This window comes from Cololabis saira, chromosome 16 (genome assembly GCF_033807715.1).
Source record: "Cololabis saira isolate AMF1-May2022 chromosome 16, fColSai1.1, whole genome shotgun sequence".
Taxonomy (NCBI): domain Eukaryota; kingdom Metazoa; phylum Chordata; class Actinopteri; order Beloniformes; family Belonidae; genus Cololabis; species Cololabis saira.
In genome coordinates, this window is record NC_084602.1 from 16,126,381 (window position 1) to 16,154,133 (window position 27,753).

Genomic DNA, 27,753 nt, shown 5'->3' on the forward strand with positions numbered 1-27,753 from the left:
TACAGCGCAGTCTTGCCACATCCAATATGGCGGCGACGTTGACGTATCGCAGCAGCGCTCGATGGGGCTGGCCGTCTCCAGACCACGTGGTGGTGACGTGTGAAGCCTAAATTATGGTTCCGCGTTAAATCGACGCAGAGCCTACGCGTGGATGTATACGCCGTAGGGTACGGCGAGGCCTCGGCGTAGGCTCTGCGTTAACGCGGAACCATAAATGAACGTTGACGCGGTGACGCTGATGGGCGGACCACGGGGGCCGAGCCTGATAGGCAGAATCCTGTCGCTGTACAGTATTGCCATTATTATGCCATTAAGTTTAATATGGAAAAAGCTGTTTTTATGCGTATATTTTACGGATCGTGTCAATATATGGGTTCTTCTTTGCACGACGAATACGCTGCTGATCTCTGGAAGTGTTCCTGAGCCCATGCAGTGAATTATGATAGGGAATCATACATGTTTTTAATGCATGTGTTGCTGCCATCAAATTGAAAATGTGCTTATATTTTCCATGAAATGGCAAAATGGCTCCGTTTTAACAGCTTCTGTGTTGCTTATGCTCCACTGGGAATCAAATATGGATTCATGAGATTTTCAAATCACTGAAAATGATAGTGTGAGCTGACAGTAGTTATTTACAAACTAATAGTAATATTGTATTGTGTAGTGCTGTGGAATCTGAAGGTTTGTTCCACTGGGACACTGAAGTGAGCTGATGTACAGAGATATTGATTAAATGCAGGGATGAATTCCCTGTTATGTTGATAAAAGAGCTCGGTGAGTCAGTGTTGAAGAGCGAGCTCTACCGTCTCTGTAGTGGGTCATGGACGAGGTGAGATGCTTGTTCATGATGGAGAGCAGTTTAAACAATGACCTCCAAAAGAGCCCAGTATCTCAATGGTCTCCAGGTTCTGAATTATGATGTTTTTTTTTTTTGCTGTATGAATGAATCTTATGTATTACTCCACACACAGATGGATCGGAGCTTCCTCAGGAAGTAATTTCTGCTCTCCTTCTTGCAGAGCATCTCCTGGCCTTGTAACTCAGTCTTTTTCTTCAGTATTTGTAGCAGTCCACAACTTCAGTTAGTGACCTTCCTCCTCTGAATTCATCTACCATCTGCTTGGTCTTGGTGGGTATCCAGGATCAGATAATTCACTCATGTTCTGTCTGCTGGCGTGGTGGTTTTCTACCGGTTCTCCAATTTTAAATCCCATAGCCCAAAAACATGCAGGCTAATTAGTACGATAAAAAATAAGAACCTGTCACACAATTGTCATTGTCTGCATGCGGAATGAGTATTTTATTCATAACCAGTTTATAAAAATAAAATACAAAATAATTTCAAAACGAAAAAAAGAAAATAAAAACCACTGTACAAGGCATTGATATGGTACAAATGATAAAATAAACATAAATAATTACAGGTATATACAATGCAAAACTGCCACTTGTTACATTCCTTCCTTGAGACTGTACAGTTACATTTCAAAACCATAAAATACATTACAACACAAAAAATATCAAACATTAAAAAATCCTGACAGCTGAAGTCAAAACGGTTGATGGGCAAATGTCACAATAAATAAACTTCTGTCAAGTATTCATAGGTTATTACGAAGGAATTCCATATCATGGCATGAGACGTGTACAAGTGGACTGCAAAGCTTTTGTTAGTTCCCATTTCACATTTGGATATAAAACGAAAGAGCTCGACTTTGTTCTGTTGGTCTGGGGGTTTCTGAACGAGCTACTACAAATATGACAGCCGCTTTCAAACGTGACAAAGAAAATCTAATCTGGAAAGCAGCACTAAAACTACAGCTACACACCACTAATGTGCAATAATAATAATAATAATAATTTAATAAATAAATAAAACATAAAGAAATCTGATTATCTTGTAAACCAGCAGCGCTGTTTAGTGTCTTTTCCTCCCTTTTTATCTGAGCCAGTTAGAATACGACTTATGCTTTGACAATACTGTTTTTTTATGCAAATATTAGTCGGATTATCTTAAAGGTATACATTTATATGTATATTAAAATCTGCACGATAGTGTTGTGAAGTTTAAAAGCTTAGGAGTTCTTAAAATCTGCAAACCTCAGCTCAGCCCTGACTTTTTGAGAGCACAGTTATAACACGACTAATAAACCGACGCACCTTGAACGACGCGCCCTGAAATTCACCAAATGTTCCACCTGTCAATCAACGAATGCTCCATGGACCACGCTCACGGCCACGACAGCCGTCTACAAAGGGAGGGCTTGGCCTCGTAGCGCATCTGCAGCACAGACAAGGCTCAGTCATCCCTCGCTGTGCAGAGAGGGGCAGAGAAGAGACGGTATTAAGGCGGTTGACTGACTGAACGCTGTCTGCCTTGGGGATGAGTCATCGGAGGTGCTGTGTGAGGCTGGACCGGCCAGAGCTGAACAAAGCAAGCACATTTCACATCTGCGAAGCAGCGGGTCTGTGCCACGTCTCCCCAGCTGCAACTCTGTCTGCAAAAATTGGTCTTAAAACACCGCCTGGTCAAAAAAAGCAACAGAAACCCCCCCAAAAAAGCATCCCTATAGAAAAGTACTGCAGTGATTGACACCTGCCAGGCGGTTGAGGAGCTTCTCGTTCCGTCACGTGTTTCTGAGGGTCGACTTAGATCAGATCGATGGACTTAATGAATTTCAGTTAATAAGTGCCCAAGACTTTATTAAAACCTACAAGGTAAGTGGTGAAACGTCACCTTTCAGGAAGAAATGTGGCCGAAACAATCTTAAACATTTAGTGAAATCCAAATAGAAGATCAATGAGGCTTCAACATTTGGGGCCAGTTTTATGATCCGGTCAGCTGACTACCTGAGTATACAATCTGAATGACCAGGTTATTTCATCGATAGTTATTATTTTTATTTAATGGCATCGGCCTAATCCAATACACCAGGATTCATCGTCCAGATGAGCATAAGACATCCTTTTCACACACATAGATTGGCCACAACAGAGACCTTAAATCAATCAAGAATCTGTGAGATGTGCTAGAGAGGACTTTACATGCAGATCCAACTCTCCTAAAGCAAGACTTAAGTGAGACCATAACAAAAAATAAATGCAATCTAACTCTGCATGAGTTAGAAAATAATGTTACAGCCAAATATTAGTGCAGTGTTCTTCTCCTAATGGACGCAAAGAATTAGTCTGGTTTCTCTGGATTCAACTTTGATTGACAGGGGGAGTCCCAATGGACACAAACGCCGTTGGATAGACATGCAATCAATTAGAGAAATGAAGCATGTGACATAGAGCGGAGAGAGGACCAGAAAAGTATCAACAATGACATCCAACATGTCCCGCAGTGATGTTGGACCGCCAGTGAAAGATTGTTGTTGGTTATGCTGCTGACTGAAGGCGTAATGGCCATCCTGGCTGTTCTTAATGAAACATAATATAAGGCCCACTCCTGCCACGTTGCAATTGGCTCAGTACATTTCGTACCAGGGAAATGGCTGTGAATATGAGGGGTACTAGATCCATTTCACAGAAAATTGTGTAGTTTTCCTCAACAGGAGACCTTAAAACCACAAGATTCTCCTCCACAATGATGCTAAACAAAAAAAAAAAAAAAAAAAAAGAAGTTAATTTCCCAGCAACACACAGCGCATGAAGCACTGTCTCATGCAGCTTTTTGTTCAGGAGCCCATTCAGATGTGTTTTCTGTTGAGCATGCGAGCGAAGGAGCTGTAGTCATCTCAATAGCAGGAGATGTCGGACGTGGTTGGCTGTGGAGGAGACTTTAACGGAGGACTCTCAACTAAGCTAAAACAATACTCTGAAACGTCCTCCAACCCGGGAGAAATGAAAACGCTGAGGCATGGAGCTGGAACATGGAAATATATGTACACATGAACTCCATCTGAGGTCTGGAATTCACATTAGTTCAAAGTTTATCTCGCACGCTGACCTGGCACCGACACAGGACAGCCGAAACGGGAAACGTCCCCCTCGTGTGTGTTTCCTTTTTTTCTTTTTTTTTCTTTCAAAACTACAATAATAGCTACTCTTGCTCAAACTGAGTTTTATTTACAAAACGTCTTGCCTTGCTACTATATCTACAGAGAGAGACGAATATTGATGAGATGGGTTGTCTCGGAGCTGCTGGCACAAAAGTCTGCTTCCGGCTCCTTGTTTTTCTAATTATGAAACACACCAGAGTGAATCGTCGAGCTGCCCGAAGTGCCAAGGCACGCGCTGAGATAAACATCCACGTCTGTACATCGCTCGTACATCGTTTCCGGTTACTGCTGCCGCTCCGCAGATGCCGGACCTCGCCTGACCTCGCCTGTATTTGCCCGGTTCGAGCGCTTCGTTGCGACTTTCTCTCAGCATCACAGTAGGCACAAAAAAGGGGCGTGTCCTCACGCCGGACGCGACTGATTGTATAAAGGGGGTGACCTCGGGTGACCCCTTCGATTAATGAAACACTTTAATCCAAGAGGGACTTAAAAGCCACACGTCCTCATGAACGGTCATGTACTCATGTACAGGAGAGAGGAGAGCGCTAACACTAACATCTCAACAAAACTGCAAAGAGCAGCTCGGTTCAGCGGGAAATAATTCTGCAACCTCAAAAAAACAAGAAGCTATTCTACTGAGACGGGATCAGCTACACTGATATTCCATCAGTATGGTTCAAGTGCATTAATACTGGCAATATATATATATATATATATATATATATGCTTGGTGGCTTCACTAGTTGGAGCTGTAGTCACACTTGCAACAGGACGCAGACACAAAAAAGATGAAAATGACATTTTTTCTCAACTCATGATGCTCATCACGCAGGTAAGACATCAGCCTGGCCAGCCATTATTATTCTTTTCCTCAATTCTTACAAAGAATCAGTCAGGTTTATTCGGTATCAACAGATGCAGAAGAAACTGACTCTCAATGTTGTTGGATAGAAAAACCATCAAGAAATGAGGCACGAAGAGCAACAGCCTGACAAGTATCGACAACAGACGTGTGGTGGGGGTAGGAACGTTTTGCAGTAACGTTTTTGCATTTCGTATGCACTCTGTTGTTTTTAATTGTTGCTCTTGAGTGCTTCATCAAATCAAAGCCAATCCTCCTTCATTGCGACCGGCTCGGTACGTTTTGTACCGGTGGCTGTGAACGGCAGCTGTACCAGACCCAGTTTTTTACGATTCGACTTGGTATGGCTGGCCGGACCAATATGATGTTCTCCATTTCTCTACAAAGGACTCCCCGAAATATGCACTACACTAAATCTGTGGAGGAATAAAACAAGCTGTCCTTATTTGTTGAGAACTAAACAAGCAAGAATGTGAAGCACTTTTATGGTCTTAAAGAGCTTTTTTCTTTCTGTTTTGCAAATTCATATAGTTTTTTCCAATGGTATTTTACACCATCGTGTTATTTAAAGTAGTCTCAGCAAAACTTACGTTGGGTCACTCGCTTTATTTTGTGAACCCGACTTGAATTTAAACTTATAATGAACAAGTCTGGCCCATTTGCTCTTTAAGATGTAACAGATAAATGCAATGGCAAAGATCATATTAAAGGGTTGCGAGCCCCCCTCCCCCCGGTCCCCAGAAAAGCTAGAAGCAACCCTGATTTATCCTCTGGCTCTTTCATTGAGAGACTAATGTAATAGAAGAAGATGTTGTCGTCTAAAAGGAAAAAGAAGGAAATCTAAATTTTTCTAGCTCCGTTTTTTTTTTTTTTTTTTTTTGTCAGTTTTTTTTAACACTGCTTCCTAAAAGAGCAAAACTAAATCAGTGCATGAAAGCTGGGGCACATACATGACAGAGACGCCCTGTGTGCAACCACAGGGTGACGAGAACGAGGAGAAGCTTTGTAAATCTCAGCATAAAAGGGAAACACTTTTCTGACTTTGCAGGAAGACTCTGGCTTGCATCCTTTCTGCCGGAGTCTTCCTCCTCCTCTTCTTCTATGGCGACGCCTCCTCCCGGCCGGGCGACTATCTGCTCAGCTTGCTGGAGCACTTGCCCTCCCGGCTGCAGCCCTTCCCTCGGGTCAGGTGGAAGGGCGTGGCGCGGGCCTGCCGGCTGCAGCAGGTCTCCTGGTGGTGGAGGTAGAAGCGGCGCGGCGGCGGCGAGCCCGAGAAGCTGGGAGGAGAGTGGCTGCGGCCCAGGCCCAGGCAGCCCCCCCCTCCTCCTCGTTCTCCTCGTTCTCCTCCTCCACCTCCTCCTCCTCCTCCTCCGCCCCGGTGCTCGTGGCGGGAGGGCGAGGAGCTGACGGAGCGCTGCAGGGACGAGGAGCTGCGCGGGGAGCCGCTGGAGCTGCGGTGGTGGTGGGGGGAGCTGGTCAGGCTGCACACGCCCGTCCTGGAGCCCCCGTGCTGGGTGGAGGAGCGGTGGTGGTGCGGCGAGCCGCGGGAGCCGTGCATCAGCTGGGCCAGGCAGGACAGCAGGTCCGAGTCCCCGGCGCTGCCCACCCTGATGCGGTACCGCCTGAGCCTGGGTTCAAGGAGGAAGGTGTTAGATACAAACCAGAAGGACACACAGCATACCGGTACTTAACAGCAGCCCATCAACCAGTGACATCATCAGAACAATTATCTACTATTATACAGTATAACTATAGGATTCTGAGTAAAATTATATACTGCAATTATTACTTTACTATCATATGATCTGTCTTTTTGGCTTTTGTATTACTTATATATTTAATTGTTATATATTGTATATATCATATTAGGGCTGTGCGATTAATCGATTTTAAATCTAAATCGGATTTATTAATGAAGACGATGTTAAAAAAAGGAAAATCGGAAAATCGATTTTCCTCTCACACAATTTAGCACAATTTAAGCACAAGGCAATGTGATGTCACAGTTTTTTGTTTCTTCTATAACTCTTTTTATAGAGAGAAAAGCGTGAAGGACCCACAGATTGATCGTGCCATCGGGATTTGTAAGAAGGTCGTCAGTTCTTTTTCATATAGCTGGAAAAGAAAAAGAGAGCTGACTGCATTACAGACAGAGCTCGTCTAGTCATCTTTGTAGAGATTGTAAATGTTGTCACTTTGCTAAACTCAAGGAGGATTTACAGTATCTTTCAATTGCACTTCATTCCCAATAGGGAAATTTGTTTGCTATTTTTCTTTAAAAATAAAGATAAAATATTTGAAACAATTTATTCCATTGTCTTTTGTAGTTTTACCAAAAAAATCGAAATCGAAAATCGGGTTTTCAGAGAAAAAAAAAATCAGGATTTTATTTTTGTCCAAAATCGCCCAGCCCTATATCATATATATATTATTACTATCATACATACACATATACATGTGTGTGTGTGTGTACAGACACACACACACACACACACACACACACACACACACACACACACACACACACACACACACACACACACACACACACACACACACACACACACACACACACACACACACACATATATTCTATATATAAGTATTGTTATATTATACATGTTTCCGGTACACGCACACGCGTATATGCACTTTTTTTATTTCTTTCATATTCATATATGATAATCTTTTATGTGGGTGTTGGTTTATGGGGTGTTTTATTTCTCCTTTCTTGGTTCTTGTATATGACAGTGCTGAGTGAGATGGAGATGTCAATTTCCCGAAGGGATTAATGAAGTCGTCTGAATCTGAATCTAATTCTTAACTTGGCCTTAGTCACGAAGCTCATAGTGTAATATTTCCAATCATTCGTGGCATCCTGTTGCACTCGATTAGACTGAATTGATCAAATTGTTTGATGCTGAGCTGTTTCAGGGACAGTAATTCTGGCACTTTACGACACGTAACCATGACAACATACTCATGGTTACATGTGGTGACGGCTGGGTCGAGCTCTCCAAAAACAAAAGCTCTAGATGAGACACACAGCAAATCGTCCAGCTTACCTGCCCTCCACTGGGGGTCGACAGGGAGGCCTCCCGGGCGGCGGGCAGGGCAGGAAGTGGCCGGGCAGCTGCTCGGCGGAGGCGGCTGCCTGGATGGGACGGGGGATCCTGCTCTTGCGGGACAACGGGCTGGAGGAGGAGGAGAGGGACAGCCCATCGTCTCCCTGGCGGTCCGACCGGGAGCCCATGAGAGAGTCCTCGTCCTGGGAGCGGTCGGAGGCGGAGGAGAGCGGGTCCCGGGCCAGGGACGCCACGGCGGGGCCGCGCCTGTCCGAGAGGGACGGCGAGGCCGTGGGAGAGGGCGCCGGGCCGTGGTGGGTGGCCCTTTTCTGAAACAGCTTCTCCTTAGCGGATCCTGGAGGCGGGGGGTCCAGCAGGCTGGAGGGCTCCAGGATGGGGATGCGGCTTTGCCTGCGACTGGGGTCCCTGCGGGAGGAGGAGGAGTCTGGCCCCGTGACGCGTTTCGGGGCCAGGTTTGCATCATCCCCGGCCTTCTCCTCGTCCAGCTGGGGCTCTGGGGCGCAGAGGGTTGGGCTGGAGTCGTGGTCAGCGTCTCTCAGCTTGGGGGGGGCTGCGTTGCACAAATCCTTTTGGCTGATAACGGGAGGTGAAAAGCGGCCGTTGGCAAAAACGGGGCTGCGTGGGGAGTGAGGGGAGTGAGGGGAGCGAGGGGAGGATGGCGAGCGTAGTGGGGGAGAGCGCGGCGAGCGGGGCGAGGACACGCGCGTTGGCACGGGGCTTTGAGCTCTAGTCTGGCTGTCTCCGTTGAGCGCGGCCTCGGCCAGGGGGTCGGTCGGGGTCCCCGGACGGGTGGGGCCCAGATCCTGGGGGGAGCTGATGTCCACAGTGCGCTCCTGGATCTGCTGAGCCTCAGCCTCAGCATCAGCATCAGCATCAGCGTCGCCACGCTTCTCCAGCAGGAGGAGCTGCGGAGCAGTGTCCGACCCTGAATGAGAGGAGAGCCCAGAGGGCCGCTGAGCCGTCAGCTGGAGGGAGGAGTAGGGGAGGAGGAGGAGGAGGAGGAGGAGGGAGGCAGATGGGAGGGGAGAGAAAGACACACAAGTGTTACTTAAAGCAAAACGCACCGGAGTGGAAATGAAATTCTGATTGTCAAAGAAAGGTCTGTTGCTGATAGACCACAACATGTCGGGTTGTGCTGTAGATCTGCAGCAAGAGAGGAACAGAGAGGAATTTTTTTTATAAAATGGGCTAATAAATGGTGATTAGTTTGGCAACAGCATGCAATACCATAGCTACCATTATTAGACCGAATCACACAAGTGCTAGGGCAGTGCCGGTCAAGCTGAGAGTACTAAACCGGCAAGTAGGACAGGAAACGTTCACGCAACTTGGCAGGGGGCTTCAGCGAAGAGAGGGTGAGGAACAAATACAGGGAGAGAGAGAGGAAGAGAAAGATGGAGAGGACAAAGACGATCTGAAACAAAAGAGACCATGCAACCTGTAGTCATGACTCCACATTCCAAAACACACATGCCACAATCAGACAAACACGCGCCCGCTAGTCACATGACAACTACACATGTCCAGACACAAAGGTTTACGTAGGACACATGCTCTGACCCTGGCTGCAACAATGCCCTTGGCGGGTTCTGGAGCGAGCTGCCTCACAGCAACACAACAAACGAGACAAATGAACAAAGAAGCTAAAAAACCAGCAACTCAAAAAGAAAAAAAAGAAAGAAAGGAGGATGAAAAAAGACGGCGTGGAGGAAGCAGAATGGAGGCGTGGGGTTTCCACGGTGACGGTGACGGACTCATCACCTGCTGGAGCTGAGCGCGGGTGATGCGTATGACAGAGGGGAACTTGGCGTTGGCGGCGCCGGCGGGGATGGCCGGCAGCCTCCGGCGGCTGGGCGAGCGGGCGGCGGGGCCGGGGCTCGGTGGCAGAGGGAGGGGGGCGTGGCAGGAGGAGGAGGAGGAGGAGGGCCGCTCCCGCTGCGGCTGCTGGTCGGCCGACTGGCTGCGCCTCATGCTGCAGGGCCGGCGCTGCTGCAGGGGGTCCGACAGGGTGGTCAGGAGGGTGTGAGGGCTGGGGGAGCGCAGAGGGACGGGGCTGGATGTCCGGACCATGACCTCCTCGGGCAGAGACGGAGGAGAGGTGGGGAGCTAAGAGACGGGGGGGGGGGGGGAAATGAAAGGTGGAGACAGGAAGGGGTTGTGAGATCGGTGAGGGAGTAAAGAAGATGGAGGTGTATGGAGCCAAATCAAGGCCAAAAGTTTTGCTAATTTGAAAATAAAATTTGAACCTGAAAATTCTTTTTTACAGTTTCAATTTTATTTTTTTCAGTATCAGATCTTTTTTTCAGTTTCAAATCTTTTTATTTCAGTTTCAAATCTTTTTTTCAGTTTCAAATCTTTTTTTTTCAGTTTCACGTCTTTTTTTTTCAGTTTCAAATTTTTTTTTCAGGTTCATACTTTTGGCCCCGATCTAGCGTGGGGGGCGTGGCATCAACTGAGAGGGGCGTGGCATCATGAGTGACAGCATAACAGAGAAGGCCCCTCTCAGTTGATGCCACGCCCCCCACGCCAGATTGGGGCCAAAAGTCTGAACCTGAAAAAAAATTTTGAAACTGAAAAAAAAGACGTGAAACTGAAGAAAAAAAGATTTGAAACTGAAAAAAAGATTTGAAACTGAAATAAAAAGATTTGAAACTGAAATAAAAAGATTTGAAACTGAAATAAATAAAATTGAAACTGTAAAAAATAATTTTCAGGTTCAAATTTTATTTTCAAATTAGCAAAACTTTTGGCCCTGATTTGGATCCATAGAGGTGGAGGTGAGGTGGTAAAAAGCGTCTGGATGTGGCGGGTGGCGGGATGCTCGGCTGTTTCGGGGCCTTAAAGTGATAAAAAGGACCGTAAAGGAAACCTGGGTGCGCTCTTAAGACTCAAAAAAAGAAGGAATGGGGAGAAGATGGATGTTTTTGGGAAGGTAGTGTGTTCAGATCGTTCTGGTTGTGGAAGTGAGGGGGGGGTGAGGGGCGATAAGTGCTTAAACCGTCCATGTTTAACCCTAGAAACATAGATCTGGACCACGTGGGCTGTTTTTTGGAGGGGGGTGGGGGGATATGAACAGCAAAGTAACCAAATATTTAAACTAAGCAAACAAAAATATACTTTGGAAAACAACAAACAAACAAAAAAATGCAAAAAAGATTCAAGTTAGGCATGATATCGAAGGCAAATGAAATCAAACTCTGAAGCCAAACGCTCTCTTGCTCCATGCTCTGATATCTCTCTAACGTTACATATTTTTTCAACAGCTAAACACAATGTAGAAGCGAGCCAAAGTAAAACATTTATGGTCTAACTGCAGCAGGATGCGGCTGTAATGCTGTAATGCTGTAATGACCGAAGCAGTGACGTTCTAGACCTAGAACTCTGACTCTGTGCAGCTTTTTAACTGGGTAAAACGCTGACTACGGTCAGTATCATGTATGCCGTGTTGAAGGGTGCTCTTCAAACGAAGGGGCTTACCTGGGTGAGGACTCCCTCGGCCAGGGCTTCTGCGGGGCTGGTCGGGGTGATCGGGGGCAGGGCCCCTGCTGGGCCCACGCTCAGCTCCAGTTTGTCCACTCTGACGCTCCCCTTGGAGGAGGCTGAGCTCTCGGGCTTAGCTTTGGCAGCGCTGGGGCTCGGGGTGAGCTTTTCCCAGCCGGGGGACTGCCCCTCCGGCTGGAGCACCTCCGGCTCCTCGTCCTCCTCCGAAGGGCTGGTGGCGGCCTTGGCCCCCGGGGAGCCGCCGGGCCGCTCCACCATCACCCACTCCTTTGAGTCAACGTCCTGCCTCCCGGAGCTCAGATTGAGGGCCACGAACCCCCCACTGCTGGCCGCCCCCTCTCCCTGATCCAGAGATCCAGGGGAAGCCGGCTTCGGAGAACCGGACAGGAACTCCTCGTCGTAGTGCCAGACTCTGTCGGGGCGCTCCCCGGCGGTCACGGCCTGACCCTGAGTTATGGGGATGACGGCCGCCTCCCTGTCCTGGTGCTGCGGGCCGAGCTGCTGCTTCCCCGAACTGAGAAAAACCAATGCAACAAATCAGCTCCTGCAGGAACCTGCAGGGGAATGAATGTGTTTGGATGTGCGTGTCGGCCCACCAGGGATCCAGGAACCGCTCCGGGCTGAGCTTGGAGTCCAGGCCCAGCCGCCTCTCCAGGTCAAAGCTGTGGATGTTGCGGAGCTTCCTCAGCAGAGGGCCGTCCCGGTCTGCAGCCCCCGCCTCCTTGACGGGGGAGCCCAGGCTCGGCCCCGCGTAGGGACTCTGGTGTCCCGGGTTTCCCTGGTTGTTGCCGTGTTCCTCCTCCGTTCCCCCCTGTGGGACAGATATTTGGTGATGATGAAACTTCTGCATGTAGCTTTTGGCGCTTTTCCACTAGCCCGGCTCGGCTCGCCTCCACTCGGTTTGGCGCTTTCCCACTAGGGGTCTAACGTGCTGAGTAGATACTTTTCTGTAACTACTCTGCTGAGGTTCTAAGCGACTGAGTCGGGCTGTATCTGAAGTCATCACACTACAGGCCACCGATTGGTCAGTGGGTTGGCCAATTGAACGTCTGAGTCAGGATGTGACATCAGCGAAAGAGCGACTCTGACAGCAGCTTCTTGTTAATTTTATTCTACAGGCAATGGCAGCGCAGAAGTCTGTTTCATGATCCAACTCTGAGGTGCAGATGTTCCTAAACCTGGGAGAGAGGTTGAGCTGAGGAGAGAATTAAAAAGGTATGTAGACGGGCGATAAGGAACGACCAGATCTACCAGGAGCTCTGTCACTTCATAGCTGCTCGCGGCTACCAACAGACTTTTTAGCAGCGCCGAGACAAACTAAAAAAAAAATTAAAAAGCGTTGCTGCTTGAAGCTTCTCTCACTCTCATTTTTATATCTTGATTTGACATCTTGATATCAAACACAAACCACAGACCCAGCAGCACATATATCATCTCCTCCAGGTTCTACATCTTTAGTGTTGTTGTCTTCTTCGTATAGATCACACAATCAAATACGTCACAGCAGCTTCGCTCCAACCTCCTACTTCTGCTCCAGTTGCTGAATTGTTATGGAAAAGAAACCAGGCCAAGTTGAGTCGAACCAAGCTAAGATGAGTAGAGCCGAGTAGGTACTAGTGGAAAAGTGCCATTATTTGATCACTTTTCAATAAAGTTTCACATCCTGGTACTTTAAACATCAAATCCCCCAACCCCCCCATCCCCGGTCCAATTCTCTGCACCTTCCAGACTGACGACCGGATGCGGTTGCGGTTGCGATCCAGCTCCTCCCAGACGTCGGCCTCCTGGTTGCGATGCGGATGCAGCGGAGAGCCCGGCATCCGGTCAGGAGCAGGGTTATTCTCCACGTCGCTGAGCTGCTCGTCCTGCAGCACCTCGTCCGTGTTCTCCTTCATTAGGTCGCCGGGGATTATGGAGGCATTCGCCATCCTGCGGCAACAGAAAATGAAAACGTCATGTTTGAGGTTTAACCGCGAGGGAGTGGATACACGGCTGCAGGCGACTCCCGCCAGACGTACCCCATGTGAGCCGGAGTGAGGCGGGTGTGATGCTGCGGCGTGGTGGCGCTGGCGCTGATGGACAGAGTGCCGTCTGTGCTGGTCCGCTCCCAGTCGTAGGGGTCGTTCTCCACCACGTTGTAGGTTTTCATGCTGTTTTCGAACACTGACATCAGCAGCTGCAACAACACAGAAACATTCAAGTTCCACAGAGTCAACAGAAATGTTTTTTTGTGCGCAACGATGCACATAATCACTTGAGAACCCTCCTCCAAGCTTTTTCATGCACAATCTCCCTCACGTCTACGTAAAATAAATCTGAAACTACAGGCAGCATCACCTGGTAGTCGGGCTTGGTGAAGTAGTCCAGGGTGGAAATGTGCTCCAGAAACACGCCGAACTCCGCCGGCAGGTTCTTGAGCATCAGACGGTGGTCGTACGTGTCCTTCAGCTTCCCCACTTGTTCCTGAGAGTGAAGAAAAGTACACATCTGTTGCATCGCTTCCAGACGCGAGAACAAGCAGACGAGTTTAGTTCTCAGTCCTGCTTACTTTGTCTTTGATCTTCCTCCACGGCAGCTGACCGACCAGAAACTCCACCAGCATGTAGTAGAGGGACCACAGGTCGTCATGACGACCCATCTCCTGCAGAGTTACGCAAACGGTGAGTTGATTCGAAAGAATAAAAAAGGGAAAGATGTGGAAACAGAGTATGTACCTTATTCTTGTGGGCATTGACGGACGCGTAGCGGACCGTTCCTCTGAACCCGGCCACCGGCCGAGGCTGACAAATAAAGATGCATATGGAAATAAAGATTAACTCTAACATTCACATATGTGTAAATCCTTCAAAAACTTAAAACAGCACAATGTAACTTTCAGCTTTTGTTGAGTTTGGCGGCTCCTTTGGACAAAAGCGGTAGTGCTTTACCAGAAAGAACACTACATTTCCCATGAGCACCAGCGCATACTGCCGGAAAGATCCTGATCTCCCGTCGCGTGCATTTGTTTTGATAGTGAAGGAAATAAGACGGGACGGACTTTCAAAATTACTTTTCTGTTTTCAGCGGCCGTTTGCAGGATGGATAGCGAAGAGGTAATGTACCGTATGTATTTTTGTCTAAACAATATAATATGACGATGTTGAAAATCACTAAGTTCAACTTGGTTTTATTAGTGAAGTCACCCCCGCCCCCCTGTCCTGTTTCAGCGAGATAATGTTCTGTGAATAACTGAATGCCCATTCCTTATATTTTGCAGATCAGCCCTGCACAATTTTACAGTTCTCAGGAAAAATACTAGAAATGTTCTATACATTTTCTTTGAATTGCATTCTTTCCTCTAGTGCTGTAATTCTATTCAATTTTATTGTACATCCCTCCTCGTCTTTCAGCTCACGCCACTGATTGAACGCCGGGCCAATGTTTATTCTTGTCCGGGCATTTAGCTTGTTACTCTCCCGCTTTCTTTTTGCGCCTCCTCTGATAAAACTTTTATTTTCTTCGTTTTTTTTCGCTGCTTCGGCCATGATAACAGCTCCGCATTTAGCTCAACACCAGCTTCTCCTGAGCTCTGCGCTCCACGTCCCACCCAGCTTTCGTCTCGACTAAGAATCGGGAAGGAGGGGGAAGTGACGTATGCCGTAAAGCAGTCGAAGCCGTAAACATTTGTAGTTTTTTAGTGTGGCAGGGTTCCTACCATCCACCTCAAAGTTACATAGTGCCAGTGAAGGTGATACAGACCCCTCAGACCATGACAGAGGTGTCATTAAACCTGTTGGAAGTTGATGTATCATCACAATGACTCTAGAAATATTATATCAAGGTGGAAAAGTTATATAGTGCTGCTTTAAGATCTCATCCCGATCGCCGTTTATTAACTCTTTATTTGGTTTACAACATTAAAAAACTACTTTTATGCCCCTATTGTCACAAATTTTAACGACCTAGTAAAGATGACCACATGTCCAGGGTTCGTTCAGAGCAACAGCTCAGCTCAGAGCCGGTTCTTTTGCTCATAAATCGAGCAGCAGCGGTCCAAGGACGAGACTGGAGGAGGACACTTTGGTTCCTGACGGAAGGGCAAACAAATTTGACGAGGCAGCGGTGATTAAAACACATTGAATACTGTATTATATTTTATAAAGAGCCTCTGTAGGCCTTTAGTGTGCTCGATTCAAAAGAGAAGAATATAAAAACTGTCTGGCACGGATGTTTTTGGGGGGGTTTTTTGGTTGCCATGGGAATTAGAGTTGAAGAAAGCCAAATCTTTTTTTAAGATAAACTCTGGGATCTGTGTCCTTCTTGCACCTTGGTGCTACATGAACATGTTTCCGTACAGGCCAGGGGTTGTTGTTTTCCTGAATGAGTAACTTTGAAATTCAAAGACACTGAAAGAGACGTAACGATGGCTCTGCAGTGGTTCGGCGCTCGGGGAGAATTAAATTCGTCCTTAAAACCTTCCAGTCGAACCGGTGGTGAACTGGCTCCAGCACGAGCCCAGCAAACCGAAACCAAACACAGGACTTCACTCAGACGTTTGATGTACAGCTTTAAGCGCAGTCTGGAGACCACTTACAGGTCGGACTTCCTGGCAAGAGTTGGTGTACTGGCGGGCCAAACCAAAGTCCAGCATGTAGCAGGTCCGGCAGGTGCTGGGGAAGCGGCCCATGGCAAAATTGGACTAAGGCAGAAACAAAAGACATGGAAGAAAGAAATGTAACAGCCTTTTTTTTTCTATCCACACAGCTCTGAGGTGATATACATGGGCCCCGCAGAGCAGCTCTGAAGGCAAACACTATCTACACTCAGTTAGTTTTGGGCATTTCACCAACTCTCATGCTGAGCTGCCTTACTGTAAGTCAGCAGTCCTGAAAGAAACTGCATCAGCGACAATACCGTAGGCCACTATTAGAAACGCCGGGATTGCAAACGGCTCAGCAAGAGAACATTAAGTGCTCGGTAATAAACTGCACTGCGAGGCGCACCGGTTTGATGTCACGATGCAGGAAGCCGACGGAGTGGATGCTCTCTATGGCTTGCAGGATCTGGCGCCCCAGGCGCAGGGTGGTGCTGATGCTGAATGTTCCCCGGGTCATACTCCTCCTCAGGTCTGCCAGGTTTCGACCCTAAAAGAACATGAGAAAGATGTGTCAGTCCACTGAGTGTGACTCAAACCCCTCGAACTGGCCATCCTAGATAAGCCTTTTCAAAGTAGTGACATGACAGTTCATAGCATGACTCACCTGAAGCTCCATCACCATGTAGTTGAAGCGTTCGTTGCGGCCGCATCCCACGAAACGACACACGTGATCTTTACCTGAAGAGACAAAAAAAAAAAAGATGACAAATCAGTTTCAGGACGTTTCATCTGTCATCGGCTGCATCACCCATTATGACGTCCGGTCATGTGACTCATGATGAGATGAGTGTCTGTAATTTGCTTCCTTGTCAGTTACTATGGCTCCCTTCCCTTTTATCGCCAGCTACTCCTGCACGTACATACCGCTGATTTATAGGCTTCATCCTGCAACAGCAGGTCAACAAATGTATGGAAACACCCCTGTGTGTTTGCGTGTGTGTGTGTAAGTGTGTGTGAGTGTGTGGGAACATGCGTTGTCCAGTCTCACAGGACATTGCTGCATCGGCAGGTTGGCCGCAGCCACGCCCCGAAGCCCTTCAAAAGCCAAACGGCAACACGACCTCCAGGTTATAAACACAGTCACTTTGTTTATTCCACTGCCACCAGATTATTCAAGGCTGCGTTAGATTGTACATGAGAACAGTATGACCCATTAAAGGTCGCCTGTCTATGTTTACTCTTGACAAGAGGACAATGTTTGGGCGGGTGGTTGGGGGTTGGGGGAAGGGGTGGAGTTCAGTCTGTCTCAGGTTACATGCTGGCTCCTTCAGGGAAATGAAGAACCAGGCCGAGGCCATTAGAACGCTAACATAATCCCAGGTCATTGATTTTATTCTCAGAGTGATGAATGAAAAAAGGGCTTGTTGGTTAAAAGGCAGGAAGGAAGATGAAGGAGAAAGTAGTAACAGTGAGTACCAGTATACAACCACCTCCTCCACTGGAGTACCAGTATACAACCACCTCCCCCTCCGCCGGAGTACCAGTATACAACCACCTCCTCCACTGGAGTACCAGTATACAACCACCTCCTCCTCCACTGGAGTACCAGTATACAACCACCTCCTCTACTGGAGTACCAGTATACAACCACCTCCTCTACTGGAGTACCAGTATACAACCACCTCCTCCACTCGAGTACCAGTATACAACCACCTCATCCACTGGAGTACCAGTATACAACCACCTCATCCTCCACTGGAGTACCAGTATACAACCACCTCCTCCTCCACTGGAGTACCAGTATACTACCACCTCCTCCATTGGAGTACCAGTATACAACCACCTCCTCCTCCACTGGAGTACCAGTATACAACCACCTCCTCTACTGGAGTACCAGTATACAACCACCTCCTCTACTGGAGTACCAGTATACAACCACCTCCTCTACTGGAGTACCAGTATACAACCACCTCCTCCACTGGAGTACCAGTATACAACCACCTCCCCCTCCACTGGAGTACCAGTATACAACCACCTCCTCTACTGGAGTACCAGTATACAACCACCTCCTCTACTGGAGTACCAGTATACAACCACCTCCTCTACTGGAGTACCAGTATACAACCTCCTCCTCCACTGGAGTACCAGTATACAACCACCTCCTCCACTGGAGTACCAGTATACAACCACCTCCTCCTCCACTGGAGTACCAGTATACAACCACCTCCTCCACTGGAGTACCAGTATACAACCACCTCCTCCACTGGAGTACCAGTATACAACCACCTCCTCTACTGGAGTACCAGTATACAACCACCTCCTCTACTGGAGTACCAGTATACAACCACCTCCTCTACTGGAGTACCAGTATACAACCACCTCCTCTACTGGAGTACCAGTATACAACCACCTCCTCCACTGGAGTACCAGTATACAACCACCTCCTCCTCCACTGGAGTACCAGTATACAACCTCCTCCTCCGCCGGAGTACCAGTATACAACCACCTCCTCCACTGGAGTACCAGTATACAACCACCTCCTCCACTGGAGTACCAGTATACAACCACCTCCTCCACTGGAGTACCAGTATACAACCACCTCCTCTACTGGAGTACCAGTATACAACCTCCTCCTCCACTGGAGTACCAGTATACAACCACCTCCTCTACTGGAGTACCAGTATACAACCACCTCCTCCACTGGAGTACCAGTATACAACCTCCTCCTCCACTGGAGTACCAGTATACAACCACCTCCTCTACTGGAGTACCAGTATACAACCACCTCCTCTACTGGAGTACCAGTATACAACCACCTCCTCCACTGGAGTACCAGTATACAACCACCTCCTCCTCCACTGGAGTACCAGTATACAACCTCCTCCTCCGCCGGAGTACCAGTATACAACCACCTCCTCCACTGGAGTACCAGTATACAACCACCTCCTCCACTGGAGTACCAGTATACAACCACCTCCTCCACTGGAGTACCAGTATACAACCACCTCCTCTACTGGAGTACCAGTATACAACCTCCTCCTCCACTGGAGTACCAGTATACAACCACCTCCTCTACTGGAGTACCAGTATACAACCACCTCCTCCACTGGAGTACCAGTATACAACCACCTCCTCCTCCACTGGAGTACCAGTATACAACCACCTCCTCCACTGGAGTACCAGTATACAACCACCTCCTCCACTGGAGTACCAGTATACAACCACCTCCTCCACTGGAGTACCAGTATACAACCACCTCCTCCACTGGAGTACCAGTATACAACCATCTCCTCCTCCACTGGAGTACCAGTATACAACCACCTCCTCCTCCACTGGAGTACCAGTATACAACCATCTCCTCTACTGGAGTACCAGTATACAACCACCACCTCCTCCACTGGAGTACCAGTATACAACCACCTCCTCCACTGGAGTACCAGTATACAACCACCTCCTCCACTGGAGTACCAGTATACAACCACCTCCTCTACTGGAGTACCAGTATACAACCACCTCCTCTACTGGAGTACCAGTATACAACCACCTCCTCCACTGGAGTACCAGTATACAACCACCTCCTCCACTGGAGTACCAGTATACAACCACCTCCTCCTCCACTGGAGTACCAGTATACAACCACCTCCTCTACTGGAGTACCAGTATACAACCACCTCCTCTACTGGAGTACCAGTATACAACCACCTCCTCTACTGGAGTACCAGTATACAACCACCTCCTCTACTGGAGTACCAGTATACAACCACCTCCTCCACTGGAGTACCAGTATACAACCACCTCCTCCACTGGAGTACCAGTATACAACCACCTCCTCCACTGGAGTACCAGTATACAACCACCTCCTCCTCCACTGGAGTACCAGTATACAACCACCTCCTCCACTGGAGTACCAGTATACAACCACCTCCTCCTCTGGAGTACCAGTATACAACCACCCCCCCCCCCCCCCCCCCCCCCCCACTGGAGTACCAGTATACAACCACCTCCTCTGCTGGAGTACCAGTATACAACCACCTCCTCTGCTGGAGTACCAGTATACAACCACCTCATCCTCCACTGGAGTACCAGTATACAACCACCTCCTCCACTGGAGTACCAGTATACAACCACCTCCTCCACTGGAGTACCAGTATACAACCACCTCCTCCTCCACTGGAGTACCAGTATACAACCACCTCCTCCACTGGAGTACCAGTATACAACCACCTCATCCTCCACTGGAGTACCAGTATACAACCACCTCATCCTCCACTGGAGTACCAGTATACAACCACCTCCTCCACTGGAGTACCAGTATGCAACCACCTCCTCTACTGGAGTACCAGTATACAACCACCTCCTCTACTGGAGTACCAGTATACAACCACCTCCTCCACTGGAGTACCAGTATACAACCACCTCCTCCACTGGAGTACCAGTATACAACCACCTCCTCCTCCACTGGAGTACCAGTATACAACCACCTCCTCCACTGGAGTACCAGTATACAACCACCTCATCCTCCACTGGAGTACCAGTATACAACCACCTCATCCTCCACTGGAGTACCAGTATACAACCACCTCCTCCTCCACTGGAGTACCAGTATACAACCACCTCCTCCACTGGAGTACCAGTATACAACCACCACCTCCACTGGAGTACCAGTATACAACCACCTCCCCCTCCACTGGAGTACCAGTATACAACCACCTCCTCCACTGGAGTACCAGTATACAACCACCACCTCGCTACTGGAGTACCAGTATACAACCACCTCCTCCACTGGAGTACCAGTATACAACCACCACCTCGCTACTGGAGTACCGGTATACAACCACCTCCTCTACTGGAGTACCAGTATACAACCACTTCCTCCACTGGAGTACCAGTATACAACCACCACCTCCACTGGAGTACCAGTATACAACCACCTCCTCTACTGGAGTACCAGTATACAACCACCTCCTCTACTGGAGTACCAGTATACAACCACCTCTTCTACTGGAGTACCAGTATACAACCACCACCTCCTCCACTGGAGTACCAGTATACAACCACCTCCTCCTCCACTGGAGTACCAGTATACAACCACCTCCTCTACTGGAGTACCAGTATACAACCACCTCCTCCTCCACTGGAGTACCAGTATACATCCTCCTCCTCCTCTCTTGTACTGATCCTGTTCCTCTGACACTGGTCATATCCAAGTAAGAGCATTTTGCCTGTTTCATTTGAAACTTTGAAGCTCGATCGGAAAAATTGCACAAAAGCAATTTGCAGCAGAAACATTAGTGTTCGTTTACCCGGGAATATTGACGTAAAACAAGCTTCTGCGTCTTCCACCAGTAAACACAGACTATCCCTATGTTTCCTACGAGCGTGAGATTTCCCGTGATGCTGGAGAATCTCACCGCAGAAATGTTTCTCTTCTCTTCAGCACTTACGCGATAGGTCGCTGTGTCAGAGAATATCGATCAGTTCCAGTAACTGAATCCGCTGAATCCATTTGGACTCACCCTGGAGCTTCTTCAGCACGGCGACCTCCATCTTCAGGACTTGTTTGGGCTGCTGGGCCGACTCCACCTTCAGGGCCACGCTGGCCCGTGTCAGCAGGTCCTGGGCCTCGTAGATTTCCCCAAACCCGCCACCCCCGATCTTCTTCAACTGGGGAAAGATGATGAATGCAGTTTAAACATTTGAAACAGCTACAAAAATAGTTACATTTTAGAGCTTGGAAACTGCAAGAAAGAAAAAAAGAAGGCATATTTACATAGATAGAATGCCGATACAAAGTCCATATTTCTATTTGATTGCTAATTAATTAATATTGTACTATTCACATTAACCAGCGGCCATTACTTCTGCATAATAAATAAAGAAAATGTTTGATTAAATCAGATTTGACAGAAGCCGTGTTTTGTTTCCGGTTGTTTTTGCACATTAAATAAATCTGACAGTGTGAATTCACATGCTCACAGCCAGGCTGCAGCCGCCCTGCAAGGCAGACAGAAGATGGAAAGCAAGGGTTCACAGGCCCGTTCACTTATGACACTCTTCAACTACCAAAATCACACCTATAGATTCAATCTAGCTGCTTATGTTTCAAAAAATGTGGTCAGAGTTATTAAGTTAGCAACATGAAGGTGTGTGGATTGACAGGTTATCTGGTTATGTTAATCCAGATTATAGATGTTGGGCTTTGTTTTAGAACTGGGGAACCCGGATGGGTTTGAGCTGTTTCTTTCACGTCGCTCCATCTTGAAAAAGCTTTAGCTCATTTAAAAATGTATAGGCTCCATCTTTGAGCTTTAACCTGCACTCGTCTATGACATGGCAAGCTGTGTTCTTATGACTTTAGGAAGTGTTCCTGAGCCCCTGCAGTGATTTCCATTAAAGATTCATTAAGGCTGTGTGGCCTGAGGCTCCAGGGATAACAAGCATCCAGCGGATGTTTTTACCTTGTCCCAAGAGCACAGAGATTTCTTCTAATTCTTGACGTCTTTTGATGGGTTTTTTTTTTTACAGATTCCTGAACCTCTGCCCATCTGAGCGACTCTACCTTTTCAAGAGGGTCTTTTTTTTCCAACATAACCAGTTATGCCACTGATTTGTTGCCAATAAACCTAATTTTTCAGCATTTTCTGCCATCAAATTCAAAATATGGTAATATTCTTCATGAAATACAAAAATATCCAACATTTGACATTTTTTTCTTTCTGTTGTGAATTAAATATGTGTTTATTTTACCCATTTAAAGGTCAAAAACGCAAGCGAAATGTCAAAAGTTTTCATGAAGATGAAGGCTTAAAATTATATGTGTGTCATGCGCTGTGAATCTGTGCTGAACATTTTTACTTTTTCTATCTTTGTTGTTCCTGTAAATGTGGGTGGCAAGACCTTTTTTTCCCTTTCTCTGTCCCCCTGGGGGCCAGCGTGTCTTTACCCTCTTACCTCCCAGCTCTATCAGAGCTTTCATTTCCCTTAAGTCCCTGTGTGTCCTTCACTGTCCTCTGTGCTCACTCGGAGATTTCTGTGTTGCACTCAGAGCTAAAAGTCATGGGATTAAGCTGCAGCAGCGTCTTTATGTAACTCGGCTACTTAGGAGACAGGAAGTGGTGCCAGGATGCCAGTTAGGAATATAACAGCCTCACAGGGGACCCGGCAGGCACGGCAACGGGAGTTATGGAGCGGTGAGAGGCGCTGCTGCTGCTGCTGCTGCTGCTGCTGCTGCTGCTGCCTACGGCATGCTGCACAGCCACAAATAGTTATGCAGGCTATTTTTGGATCTACTGCAGCAGCGCAACCTGGACAGAGAGACATGACCCCAAATTCTTAAAAGCAAAAAAATAAAGTAGGTGAGGAAAAAAAGGCAAGGGAACTGTCAGGCAATGTGTGACGAACAAAGAGTTTGTTGTTGGTGGTTCCAGGGATAGTCAGTGACAGGGGCCGCACAAACACGCTGCCTATTGTTGCTGGAAAAACACGCCACTTACCACTTTCCATCGGTCCTTAACCAGGGAGAGCACGCTTAGGATGTCAGCTTCCTCTGCTCCCCCGCTCATCCCGTCTGTGGAGCAGGGACGGTTCCCCTCACTGCTTCCCCTCGACCGGCAGCCTCACACTGGGCCGGGCATTTGGAACCAGACGGAGAACCCTGCAGCAAGTCGGAGAGAGACACCAAGCGATGAAAGCAACCAGCTGAACCGGCCATTCAGGCCCCGCTACACTTGGGCGAAGCGCCACGGTCCTGAACGCATGACTCTTTTAGTGAGACCCAAACGCGAGGGGCAAAGTCAAGCTGCCAGGTTTTCTGAAACTCAACCGTCTGTGCAGCTGCCACAGCTGCTGCCAGCAGTTGTCTTTCTAGACAAACTCCCCAGCAAAAGATGCGTGTCTTAAATTACTAAAACATTTCATCAGTGTTGGATTTCTAAGTCAATATTCCTCTCTGCATGAAAGCGAAGGATTTGAACTTTGATGCAAACACAGTATCTTCTGCATGACTTCACATTCATGTGAATTATTTTGAATAAATGCTCTGATTGACCTTTTTAAAGGTTTAGAAATACATATTAAATCATTTGCTTGTTTGTCTCAGACCAACCAGACAAACTCATGCAGGACTACAAACCAAAACTCTTTTAGTGTGCACTAATATAACTTTTTGCTTCAAAAAAATGCCTATAAAACAACTTTATGGAAGGAATTTTTATATAAACAGAAAAACAGCAAACCCTTGTATACAACCAAGGGGTTTAATTGGTGTTTCCCTTGTACAAGCTCCCTGCGCTCCTGCATTATACAACATCTGTGTCACAGATGAGCATTCCTCCGGAGCGAGTGTGCTGGTAACTTCCTTGCCTCTGTCTTCAAACGCTCACAAACAAGCTCGGCTCTGTAACAGTTATGCAACAAGCCTTCAAAACACTACTTGAGTGCATGATCCAGACAACAAGAAGGCCATAATGAGGGAGATGCTGAGATGAAAGAGCAAAGATCCTGTGACTTCCAGACCAACCGGACAAACTCGAGAAGAGAGCAGTGGTGGTGGTTGCCGTGGTAATCCCAGGCGACAGCAACGTCAAGAAGAAGGAACACGAGAAACTGGAGAATTTTCCAGGGTTGAAGGGAAAGATGGAGCAGATCTGGAAGGTTGGAGACAGCAGTGTAGTTGGAGCATTTGGAGCTGCGTCCTCCAAGCTGGGAGGGGGGTCCAGCAGATCCCGGGACCAACGTCAGAGATCCGGGTCCAGAAGAGAGCAGTCCCAGGAACAGCCATAATAACCCGCAGAACCCTCAACCTCCTATGACTGACTAGGATCTAAAAATCACACCATCAAAATTATTATTACTGTTTACAATTATTATTATTATTGTTATTATCAGTATTAAAAATTAAAAGTTGACATGACTTCACTTGTAAACATAGATGGTAATTTACACACAATTTCGTGTTTTCAAAATAAAACTAAAAAAAGGGTGAAGCATCATGTTATTTACAACCATTGCCAGGTTTAGATCATATATCCACAATTTACTGTCAGTGATTTTGAAAAAAAGGACTATTTTACAAGATGTGTCTGGTAAAAACACCTAAAAATATATATATTTTAAGATTCAAAATTGGATAATGACAAAAGAGATGATGATGGTGCAACCCTTTTACGCCTAGAGATATACTCGAAATTAATCAATTTTTATATAATCGATCAAACCCTACACAGCAGTTGTAAAGGCGTTTCACTAAACAAACAAACACAACATCAACAATAATAAAACAATCAGCTGAAAACAGCCAGTTGGTAAGTATATTAGGATTTCTTGGACATTTACACGTCTGAACCTTTCATTTCTGCATTAACTACAAGAAAAAGGAAGTTTTGTTCAAATGAGTGCTAAAATCTGTCTGGTTATTCTGACAATGAGTAACCAATGAGGGATGAGCTTCCTGCTGTAAATGTTGTCATTAAGTTGAACCATAAATTCAAGATAACCTCATGGTCACTATATTATAGAAAATATTTAGAGAGACTGATCAATAAATATATATTTTGTAAAAGCTCCCTTTGAAATAAAATGGTAAGAAATCTGAGTTGAAAACAGCCAAAAAGTGTGTGAAATAGCAGAAGAGTTGAACCCTAACACACACAACACAAACTCACACTGTGACTATAATCTAACAGCTGCTCCTCCTCTTCCTCCTCATCACCATCATCCTCATCATTCATAGAACTCACAACACATAACTATAAATCAGCTCCACGCATGACATCCATCCTCTCCTCCTTCATCATGAATCACGCTTCCTGACCCCGCCGTTTCCAGGGCGACCGGTGCTGCTGCAGAGCTGCTGTCATGCTGACTGCAGCTCGGCCTCACCTCTGCCCTCTTGGTCCAGTGGGGGGGGGGGCGGAATCATGACAATCTGCCCGCACTTGCAGCCAGTTTGCTTTCTTTGGCGTGTAATCCAGGAGTGGCCTAGTTGGGGAGGCAGCTGGATGAGGTGTCTGGCAGGAACCTGGAGAGGAGCCAGCCCCCCTCCACCCCCCTCCATCACCATCCCCTCCATAGGCCCTCCACACTCAGATTATGGACTGAAGGAAACTGGAGGATGAGACCCGAAGGGTTGGCCAACCCTTCGGGTCTCATCCTCCTAACATCTTTTTCTGAGTTGTCCCATACATTTTTCAATGAGATGATGCAGTCACATTCTGCACGTGTTACAAAGGCATGACTGAGGAAAAGGAGAGTAGGGGTAATGGACTGGCCTGCTTTTGGCCTGAGAAACTGGTAAGAATTTTTTGCTTTAAAAAATAAAATACAAATACAGCAACAGTAGTCTTTGTACTTTTCTGAACTATATTAGTATTAGCATCTATTAGTGTTAATAGTATAGAAATGCCAATGATGCACGGTGATAAAAGCATTACTGTCCCATGTTTTTTGCAATGTTTTGAAATGCAAGAATGGATGTATATTAATACGGAAATCACGCTTGTTCAAAATGAAATAAATTAGGACATGAAATATGTAATAATAATGGATACCTATGGAGGAAATGTTTATTTGAATTTGATTTTTTTTACAAATTCAATGCATTTAGACTGTTAGTTCTCAATGTGACTGGCTACTGACTCTTGTTGGCAACAATGATGCATTTGCTCGTGATTTTAAGAGCCACGTGAGTAAAAAAGAAGAAAAAAAACAACCAGAGAAAACAGGGATTGTGCAGGATGCGACAGGAGCCGGCTGCAGCGCAGCTGTCATGCCGCAGACCCGCAGCATGAGCGGCTTGGCCGCCCCGGCTGTTGCGTGGCGAGCTGCTCTGGCTGCCACAGCAGATTTAAGGCTGATTTATGGTCCCGCGTCACACCGACGCAGGCCCTACGCAGAACCTACGCCGTAGGCTCTGCGTCGCTGTAACGCAGACCATAATTCAGGCTTTACTGAGGCGCGTCCACGCACGCTGGCCGTGCACACAGCAGGCCACGCAGGCTGTATATTACTGAGGGATGAGAAAGCCCCGCATGCACGCAGATGCGGTGGTGGAGGAGAAGGGGGGTCTTACCTCGGGGTCTGCGCCGCCAGGGATCGGTCCACAAGAAGAGCCGGGTGTGGTTAGAACAGATCCTCTGCATAATGAGACAATATCAGCTGGAGAGCCATGGCGGATAAGATGGTGGGGGTGGATCCGTCCCCGGGAATGAGCTCCGGCGGTGGAGACGCGGAGGAGGAATATGCGCCAGAGATCGTCCCTTTTCTCCCTGAGCTGTCACCTCAGCATCTCTGTCGCTGCGGATCCGTGACGCCGCTCCGACAGCCAGCCTTCCTGCGTGCGCGCCCCCGACCCCGTCGCCCCTCGCAACAGCTCGGCCGCGCGCAAGGGGGATTCGCGAGTCGCGTTGACGGATTCCGGAGGATTTCTTTTGAAGCGGCCGGTCCGCGCAGGCGCAGTACACTGCGTTTGTTTTGATTTCTTTGCAGCTGCAATTTTTATCCCGAATAAATAAATGGACATGGAAATAGATACAAGCACGAAGATTTGGATTTGTTTATAGTTTTTTTCAACTGTAAAACGAGGTCAGTTGTGGTGAGGGTATATAATCTCTTCGATTTGGAACGCGGCCGCAAAAAAAGACAGTTAGCCATGAAGACCGCTAGGGGGCGACATTGGGCCAAAGACGGCGTCTGCAAGTACAGCACGGTGACGAAGATTAACAA

At 47.4% G+C, this 27,753-nt stretch overlaps 1 protein-coding gene across 3 annotated transcripts; it reads right to left on the minus strand.

Moving 5' to 3' along the window:
- Positions 1–1,273: 1,273 nt before the first annotated feature.
- Positions 1,274–27,349, minus strand: ttbk2a (tau tubulin kinase 2a). Of its 3 annotated transcripts, none has more exons than XM_061742986.1 (16): positions 27,101–27,349; positions 23,526–23,686; positions 21,549–21,696; positions 16,697–16,770; positions 16,439–16,579; positions 16,030–16,134; positions 14,171–14,236; positions 14,005–14,097; positions 13,794–13,919; positions 13,475–13,632; positions 13,178–13,385; positions 12,053–12,267; positions 11,433–11,970; positions 9,717–9,944; positions 7,935–8,920; positions 1,274–6,497 (listed from the first exon to the last, which is right to left on the minus strand). In XM_061742986.1, exons 2-16 carry the CDS (start codon positions 23,592–23,594, stop codon positions 5,999–6,001), a joined length of 3,654 nt encoding a protein of 1,217 aa, XP_061598970.1. In that variant the 5' UTR covers positions 23,595–23,686; positions 27,101–27,349; the 3' UTR covers positions 1,274–5,998. The 3 variants fall into 3 exon arrangements, with proteins under 3 accessions (XP_061598970.1, XP_061598969.1, XP_061598971.1); XM_061742985.1 differs by having other exon boundaries at positions 9,717–10,061; XM_061742987.1 differs by lacking the exon at positions 9,717–9,944.
- Between the last annotated feature and the right edge of the window lie 404 nt (positions 27,350–27,753).

Excerpts from the sequence above, each read along its gene's own strand:
- ttbk2a (XM_061742985.1), bottom strand. The coding sequence starts at position 23,594 with ATGAGCGGGGGAGCAGAGGAAGCTGACATCCTAAGCGTGCTCTCCCTG. Across the intron at positions 13,920-14,004 it reads GGAGGAAGATCAAAGACAAA|GAACAAGTGGGGAAGCTGAA; the intron begins GTAAGCAGGACT and ends CTTCACTCTCAG. Across the intron at positions 12,268-13,177 it reads TCCGGTCGTCAGTCTGGAAG|GGGGGAACGGAGGAGGAACA; the intron begins GTGCAGAGAATT and ends TCTGTCCCACAG.